General features: G+C 45.4%; 1 protein-coding gene across 1 annotated transcript in view; it reads right to left on the reverse strand.

Annotated features, from left to right (window-relative positions):
• FBRSL1 (fibrosin like 1) overlaps positions 1-6,004 on the reverse strand; it is a gene marked incomplete at its 5' end in the record, with an annotated part of 37,755 nt that extends 31,751 nt beyond the window's left edge. The window contains 3 exons of the mRNA XM_029286394.1: positions 154-314; positions 4,171-4,427; positions 5,608-6,004. Coding sequence (XP_029142227.1) covers positions 154-314; positions 4,171-4,427; positions 5,608-6,004 — 815 coding nt within the window. The remainder of the gene's footprint in view (positions 1-153; positions 315-4,170; positions 4,428-5,607) is intronic.
• Positions 6,005-8,865: the final 2,861 nt, after the last annotated feature.

Genomic DNA, 8,865 nt, shown 5'->3' on the forward strand with positions numbered 1-8,865 from the left:
GAGAGAGAGAGAGAGAGAGAGAGAGAGAGAGAGAGAGAGAGAGAGAGAGAGAGAGAAAAGAAACAAAGGAAGGAAGAAAGAAGACACCAGGGCCCAGCAGCCTGTGAGTTTTACCCAAAAAAACGTAGAAGTAAAACAATTCAAAATATTCACCTGGCATTCCCTATTTCTGCACGTCATGCTGTGATGGTTTTCTACGTGAGAACTCATTGGTGGAGGTAAGAGAGATGCCTGTGACAATGTACCAATCAGAATCCCCGAATGAGGCTGGCAATACATGATTGGTTGGTTGAATGATATCAACAGGCTGGTATCTAAAGAACAAGAGAGAATACCATGAGTTATCACAGTAGAAAAAAAAAATTGGGGGGTGTTAGCAACATTCAGTCCCTTCCCACCGCCCCTGCCCAGCCCCAGAGAGCCTGAGGGACATGACTGATCTTGCTTTCAGGAGAATAAATTTGGGGCGAGATAAGGGCAACCCATCTCCATCTCTTCTTCCACCCCACCAACATTTCTGGAGGAACTTCATCCATGCAATGAATAAGAGGCTGGACCTTAAAGATCTACATGGTTCCTTGTGACTTTGACTTTAGGTTCTGGGACAGATAAAGTTGCATTGGTGAAGCACATCAACAATATGTTTTGTGCCTTAACGGGGGCCAGGGAAAAATGACTAAGTGGTGGATTCTCATATCTTTTTCTAGAAGGGGACTTTCAAAACCCAAACTCAAAACCACTCCCACAAGACCCTTGCATTCCAATCTTTTCAAACCCACCCTTTAAAAACCCTCCCAGATTGTGCAAACCCAACATTACAAGCCCGATTGAGGCAGACGTCTGAGAATTATCTCCCCAAGTTATGGATAAAAGCGATTTAGATCCCTCGCAACTTTTTGAACCTGAAGACCGGATTGCTTACGTTGTTGGAAATACCCGGTTGAAATATTAATGTGATATGACTTGTGCAGCAACAAAGTTGTTCCTAATGCTCCTTCTGGGCCATAAGCGGTCTCATGGCTTGGATTTTGTTTGCTAAAGTGATCGAACAATTGGGTTTGAAGCATCCGATCGTACCAGCGTACAAATGGCAGAGACCGGAATGGTGCATCGGAGTCAAATTAATGCTTTAGACTGGATCAGAACCTTCTTAGGACCTTCCTTACTACAGCAATGTTGAGAGCTTTGAGGAGGCGAACAGAAAATGGGCTTATTATTAAAGTCGTACAATTTGCCAAGTACCTGAACTGATTGATAGCAGCTCTCCCGGGTTCCAGGCTGAGGACTTGGTCATCAGCTGCTACCTGACCCATAATTCAGTGCTAGGATCCCCAAGCTCAACCAAATGAAGGCGGCTTCAAATCCAACTTTACTCAAGGTAGGAAGCCTCTACCTCAAAAAATTTCCATTAAAGAAGCCATCATCTCTCTAAATTGGTTCTATCGTTGAGGTTTCTTCCATGGAAGTCAGGTGGAACCCTCTAACCCAGGGGTAGGCAACCTCGGCTCTTTTATGACTCATGGACTTCAACTCCCAGAATTCCTGAGTCAGCGTAGCTGGCTCAGGAATTTTGGGAATTGAAGTCCATGAGTCATAAAAGAGCCGAGGTTGCCTACCCCTGCTCTAACCGTTCCTCGTTGCCCAACTCTTGAGTTGTCCCACTGAATAATTCTTCCCATTCTGAGAAGAAGCTCTGGATGAACAAATTCAGTCCAACCTCTTTCTGACTTAAGTCCCTGGGACTGAAGGTAAACTTATATTTTCCAGAAGACAAGTCCTACGGAGATGGGAAATTCAGCCTACAACGCTCACTTTCTTCTCTTCTTTCCTATCTGGATTAAAAAAAATCGTCCGAGGAGGAAACGAGAGAATCAAAAAGCATCACTGCTATTAGCAGTTATAAATCTCTTCCAACCTACTCTTTCTCGTTTCTTAACTAGCTTTGACATAGGAAATCAGAGAAGGTTTTGGCATACGTGTGCATCTACTTTAATCTCCATGCTATGTAGGTTTTTTCTTTCTTTCTTGGCTCTACAATCTCTTTCTCTTTTCTTGTTGGTGTTTTAGGTATTTTTGTTTCGTTTTGGATTTCGCCATTAATCCGAATGGTTGAATTATAGAGTCAAAGGCCAGATGAAAAGGGGGCTCTTAACAGGGAGAAATCCACCAGCGATTCCAGTTGCTGCAGGAACAGACGTAAGACAATGGAAAACTATAAAGGGAATATGCAGAGAAAGTCTCAAAATGTTGTGAATGAAAAATAAATAAAAGCTTTGCTTCCTCCAGGAATCCAGATGTCCAGCTTTACAAGGGGAGCATGTGCCCCAAAACTGGAACACGGGGAAATAATATTATTGCATATGTGAATGTTTATTGTCTATGTTTATTCTTCTTCTAGAAGAACGATTGCTTTCCACCAAGGCAATTTTTTTTTTCATATTTCCTAGTTTAGCCGTGCTTCGTATGTAGACTCAATGCTGAATTTTCTCCTGTCCTGCTAAGGACAAAAATGTCATTTGCATACGTTGATTAATTCCCAACTGTGAATGTTATTGAGGAATTTGTTTTGCATCCATACATGAATAACGATGAGCGCCGGGTCTCTAGATTCCCACAGTGATGGCACATAAAATCAGGGCTTGCTGGAAGAATTTTGCAACTGGGAAGGAATGATCCAAAAGGGGATGTGCGGTTAGGCTTTTAAAAAAAAACAATGTAATGGTCCATCCAGTACGAAGGATGAAACTTGCATGTTAGGTACAATCGGGGAATTCTATGAAAAATGGCCATCTCTGACTCAAAAGTTCTCCAAACCAGTTCTCCCCACATGTGCTTCAACTTCATAGCTCAAGTCCCAATTCCCATCTTGGCTAGGAAGTTCCACACATCTGGAGGATATCAGATTTGATTTACTCCTATTTTATAATTCCACAGGACTAAGCATTTCTCTGCGCCAGTAGTACACTGCTATTTATCTGAGGCAGAGAGAGATTCACACAAAAAAGGATGGACAGGGTAGAACATTCAACTCAAGAGATTATGTGTTTGAGCCACTGTGGGGTTACTTATATTCAAAGAAAGTTGAGATTAAAACTCAAAATATGCTCTCGTTTCTTTTCTCATTTTTCCTTTCTGGTTTTGTCTCTCTCTTTTTTTTTACTGTAGGAGAAGGAGTGGCAGAATCTGAGGGTGGAGTGATAATGGGGACTAGTCTAGAATCCAAACATAGTCACAAGCAATCTACAACCTTTCTTGAATTCCACTGACCCCTATTTAACACCTAGCAGAAGCTGAGATCACTGTTCTCAATTCCAAGCATGAGTTGAGAATATTCCTGTGCATAGTCTTTTAGCAATAATCAGTTTAATTGGACCTTCACATATGGAGCTGACCTTTTGCGCCCAAAGGTTATCTACATATACAATAGTGGGCCAAAATTGTGGAAATCTTTTGGGAAAAGTGTATTTTTGAGATTTGATGGCTAATAACGCCACTTTTTTGGGGGGGGAGTAGTACCATAAAATTATATTTCAATGGAAAGATAATTTAATCAAGAATGTGATGCAACATAGTTTGTTCAATTATCCGTACTCTATTCTATGAAAAGTTATAGCCAAATAACCAGAAAAAGGAAGCACAACTTGCTCAGGTGGATCTCAGGTAGCTTTCCTTCATCTGACTGTAGCCAATGAGAATGAAGGTTTAGAGAGCCAATCAGGCGTCATCTTGTTTTGGCAATGAGCCAATCAGATCACAGTGGGATTCAGTTATTGATGTCATGTATTGAAGCTGAGCGGAGGACATTTGTCAGTGTATTATGTGATCGCTATCAAGTTGGTTGGGGTTTTTTGTGTTCTTTCATTGAGTGAGCTTGTCAAACGTAATAAAATTAAAGTCATGGTGCAAAGAGTTGACTCGTCGCCCAGAAAGCGATGTAAAATAGTATTATTAAGTGAACAAGGCTACAGTGATAAAGAAATTAGAAGAAAAAATGGGTGGAAACTGAACCAAAGGTGGCATTTCTACTGTACGCTTTTCCCAAAAGGTTTTCCACAATGTTGGCCACTCCTGTACTTGGACCGAGGACTTAATCGTGCACCTCTTCCAAAGCAAGGTAGCGGTGGTGAACCTTATCTTAGTACAGAATCCAGAGAGCAGGTGGGAACCTACCTGCAGGGTGACCTGGGATCACAAGGCTGTTGGTGGGCAAGGCTGGAGGTGGGGGCGGCAGCGTGGGAGGGGGGGCGAACATGGCCGGATGGTGCTGATGTTGGGATTGTGATCGGAGAGGGAAGTGTGAAGCGGCAAGGTTGGAGATGGAAAGAGGCACCACGGGGCCGGAGGAGTGGTGGGGCGGGATCTGCGGGGAGAGAGACAGGTGCTTGGGGAGGCTAATGCTTGTGGCACTGCTGGCGCTGCTGCTTCTGCTGTGAAAGGAAACAAAAGAAATGGGGTGGGGGGGAGAGAGGAGGAGGAGGAGGAGGAGATGGAGAACATGGTTAGAGAAGGACCAGATAGTCTACAAAATAACACCGTCATTCTCGAAAGCGTCCCAGCTCCCTATCCCCAAGAAAACAAAGGTTTTTGCAGTGTGTACACCAGCCTTCTTCTCTTACTTGAGGTTCTTCAACGCCCAGAAAAATTAGAATTTCTGGACACTTGTTCCCGGAGAAAAGCTCCTCCTGCCAACTGAATTAAGCCCAGCATTAGCTGGATGGCCTTAAATCTCCTCTTCCTTGAATTTTCTCTTCCAGTTTGATGCATCTGAGATCCACTTACTATTCCCAACTTGATGCCCTTCGTGATGTTTTACCCTCTACTCTGGTTAACTATGATGTTCTGAGATCTTCCCTCGAGAACGGAATGAGAAATATCCCGCAGAACTTTTTGTCTGAAAATCAGCCATTGCCTCCTCTACCTTAATCATTTCCCCCAACTTAGCAGATCCACCAGGAGCTGGGAGAACCTGGAGGAACTCCCATTAAGGCTATCAAAACTCATGCGATTTTCACGTCCAGGGCATGGAGATGAAAAAAGGGTTGGCAAGCAACGAAAATGTTCACTGCCATGTTCTTGCTCTCACAAAGTTTGAGGAATTTGGGAAAGGAATCCAGACGATTGTGGTGGAGCCACTGGCTGGATGCCCTGACTAGGGGAGTTAAAAGACATTCCAGCTTAAGAGTTGATCCGGGGAAGGAAATGTTTGAAGTCAAATCCTTAATATGTGCCTTTTTCCAAGGGAAGGCAGACAGACTGGTGAGATTCTTGTAAACTGGGGGATCAACAATAAAGAAAACCTATCTGATCCATTCTCAGAGCTGTTCTGGTTGCTTGCACCTAACAATGATTGTCCAAACCAGGGGTAGGCAACCTTGACTCTTTTATGACTCGTTGACTTCAACTCCCAGAATTCCTGAGCCAGCATAGCATAGCTGGCTCAGGAATTCTGGGAGTTGAAGTCCACGAGTCATAAAAGAGCCAAGGTTGCCTACCCCTGGTCCAAACCCTCGAGTTGGGTACTAGATTGAAAACACACACACACACACACACATACACATACAGTACATGCACACACAGAGCCTTCCAGTCAACCTTGGCTGACCCTACCTGATATTATTGAGTCCGTTGTGGGCCACTTGGTGATGAACCTGGTAACCGAGAGGAGGGGGGATATGACTCGGCAACTGTGTCCGAAGCTCAGGCAACAACTGAGGTTGTGACTGTGGCCGAGGCTGAGGTTGCGACTGTGGCCGAGGCTGTGGCTGAGGGGTGAGCCTCGGAGGTGCTGGTGCAGGGATCAACGGCTCCTTTTTCAACAGTGGGCTAGGCCGAGTGCTTGAGGTGGGTACAGAAGAGCTGGACGTCACAACTGTTGTGGCAGGTGGTGGGCTGGAGAGGGGTAGAACAAAGGGCACGTCTGTGTTCAGTTCCTGGCTGCGTTCTAGCCCAGACACTTTAGGGATGTTTCCTGCTTTTGTTTCGGCCTTGTCATTCGAGGTGGGACCTACAATAACAAAGCAGGGGAGGGGATGAAAACAAAATTTACATGCAAGATTTTTCTCAGCTCAAGGAAGGGAAGTTGAGGATCCTCCCCCCCCCCCCGGCTGGGAATGAAGTCCAACACATATGGAGAACATCACATCGTTCAAACAAAGTTATTCTTCTTCTGTTGTTTTTTTTTGTTCCATTACAACATCCTTTGCCGTACCCCCAACTTAAGATGGATCCCAGCAGTCCTCAATTCCTCGGAGTGCTTCAAAAGCAAAACTAAAACCAGAGTGGATGCTCATTGAAGATTTATTTGCAGGAAGAAGAGAAAAAAAATTAAGGAAGTTCTCATCGTCTCCAAACTAGGAAGGCCCACTTTCTACACAACGGCTCACGTCTTCCACAGGCTAGGGTAAACAAAGCTAGCGCCAAAGAAGAGGGGGTCAACCTGTTTTCCAAAGCACCAGAGGGCAAGACAAGAAACAATGGATGGAAACTGACCAAAGAGAGAAGCAACCTGGAATTATGGAGAAACTTCCTAACAGTGAGGACAATTAACCAGTGGAACAGTTTTGCCTTCAGAAGTTGTGGGTGCTCCAACACTGGAGGCTTTTAAGAAAAGACGGGACAGTCACTTGGCTGAAATGGTATATAGCAGGGGTGTCAAACTCAATTTCATTGAGGGCCACATCAGCATTGCGACTGCCCTCGGAGGGCTGGGTGTGTGTGGCCAGGGACCCACATCGGATGACCCACCCGTACCTGTCTCACCTACACCGGATGACCCACCCGCATCGGTCGAGATGTAGCAAGTGCAGTTCCCACGGACACCCCCGGACCCGTCCTCACCCTGTCTAGACTCCCAGAGACCGTCTTCCTCCACCCTGGTCCTGTTCACGGTTCCGTACCAGGTGACCTCCTCGGAGTGACAAGGACTCAGGCCATGCGTGGGGGGCTGGATGGTGGCGCGGGGTGCCCGGAGCCCTGGGCAGCAGAGGTCAAACGCCCAGCCTGGCCCTCGAGCACCTGTGGCACCAAGCCGTTTCCAGACAGCCTTGTGGACTAAGACTGAATACGTTTCAGCATAGATGGCCACCACAAAATTGTACACTGGCTCCCGGCCGGCCTGGGCCAGGGCCAAGGCAGTGGGGGCCGTTCCCTCACTGTTTCCAGGATGGCTTCGCGGGCCACATGAAACCACTTCGCGGGCCGCCTCCGGCCCCCCGGGCCTTGTGTTTGACATGTCTGGTATATAGGGTCTCCTGCTTGTGCACACAAAGTTGGACTAGAAGACCTCCAAGGTCCCTTCCAACTCTGTCATTCTATTATAAACCTTCTCCTTTGCTGTACGCGCAAGAAGCTTAGCACCCACCACTTGTACTATAGGTACAGAACAGGGGAAACCTCTAGAAACCTTGTTTACATTTGGCAAGCCAAGTTACATTTTACTTTTTTGGACAGGTCAGCGTGAACCTCTTTGCGAAATACTCTGTTGGGCCAACTTGCTGTTAACTACATAAAGATAAATCACCCAACAGATGGTCTTTTCTTTTTCCATCCCTATAGTTTGGAGTAGCCCCAAAGATGACTGGCTCTATTAAACCAGCCTCCAAGGAGGCTTTCCAAAACAAAAACAAAAAAGAGAGATTACGTGTCCAGAGTTTCTAGTTCCACCCTGGCATCTGATGGTCCCAATTCTGCATTCCTGATTTCTAGCCCGCTTCTAAACCAGCTGGCACTTCTACCGAAACCCCGCAAAGGCAGCAGTGCAGTTTGTTTTTCCCCCAAGTTCTAGAGTAGTTAATTTCCGCCACAATAATACACTTGAGCTAATTTGCCAAAGGCTCAGCAGTCAACTCCAATATTTCAACCTTAATTAAAGCTGGATTCGCATCAGCTTCAGCTCTTTTCCGTGGCAAGCATTCTTGACAGTTATCAGGAATTGGGTCTTGGCACAAACTTCATCAGGGATTAGAGCATGCCGACTTTCCCCTTTCTTCCTAACTCTAGTAGACCACTTTGCTGATTATCTAACCACACTTCCCAGAAGATGTTTGAATCAAGAAACGTGTCACCGAGATCACTTTTTTTTTCCTGGTAGGACAGATGTCAACGAGAGGTAAAACCAGTGGTGGGATTAAGCCAGTTCGCACCACTTCGGCAGAACCGGTAGCTAATTTTTTGTTGCCCAGGCCCAGAATGGACTTCCAGAAGCGGCATCCACACAGAGAACCGGTTGTTCACATATTTGAATCCCACCACTGGAAGAAGGCATAAGAGAGATAGCAAAAGGAGGGAGGGAGGAAAGGAAGGAAGGAAGGAAGGAAGGAAGGAAGGAAGGAAGGAAGGAAGGAAGGAAGGAAGGAAGGAAAAGAGGGATAGAGGCAGTGTTGGGATTCAGCCAGTTCGTACCAGTTTGGCAGAACCGGTAGCTAATTTTTTGTTGCCCAGGCCCAGAATGGACTTCCGGAAGTGGCATCCACACAGAGAACCGGTTGTTCACATATTTGAATCCCACCACTGGAAGAAGGTATAAGAGATATAGCAAAAGAAGGAAGGGAGGAAGGGAAGGAAGGAAGGAAGGAAGGAAGGAAGGAAGGAAGGAAGGAAGGAAGGAAGGAAGGAAAAGAGGGACGGAGCACCAAATGTTCCTTAACAAAAAGGCACCATGTTATTTATTTATTAATTTATTAATTTGATTTATATACCGCCCTTCTCCCGAAGGACTCAGGGCGGTGCACAGCATATTAAAAACAAGTAACAATAAAATACCAAAATAAAATAAATAAATACCAAAATAAAAACCCCTCTAAAACCAAATTAAAAGCCAAATATTAGTAGCTGTGTCGTAATTAAAATTATATTAAAATCATCCCT

Source organism: Protobothrops mucrosquamatus, unplaced genomic scaffold, assembly GCF_001527695.2.
Source record: "Protobothrops mucrosquamatus isolate PMUCROS unplaced genomic scaffold, P.Mucros_1.0 scaffold3555, whole genome shotgun sequence".
Classification (NCBI taxonomy): Eukaryota; Metazoa; Chordata; class Lepidosauria; order Squamata; family Viperidae; genus Protobothrops; species Protobothrops mucrosquamatus.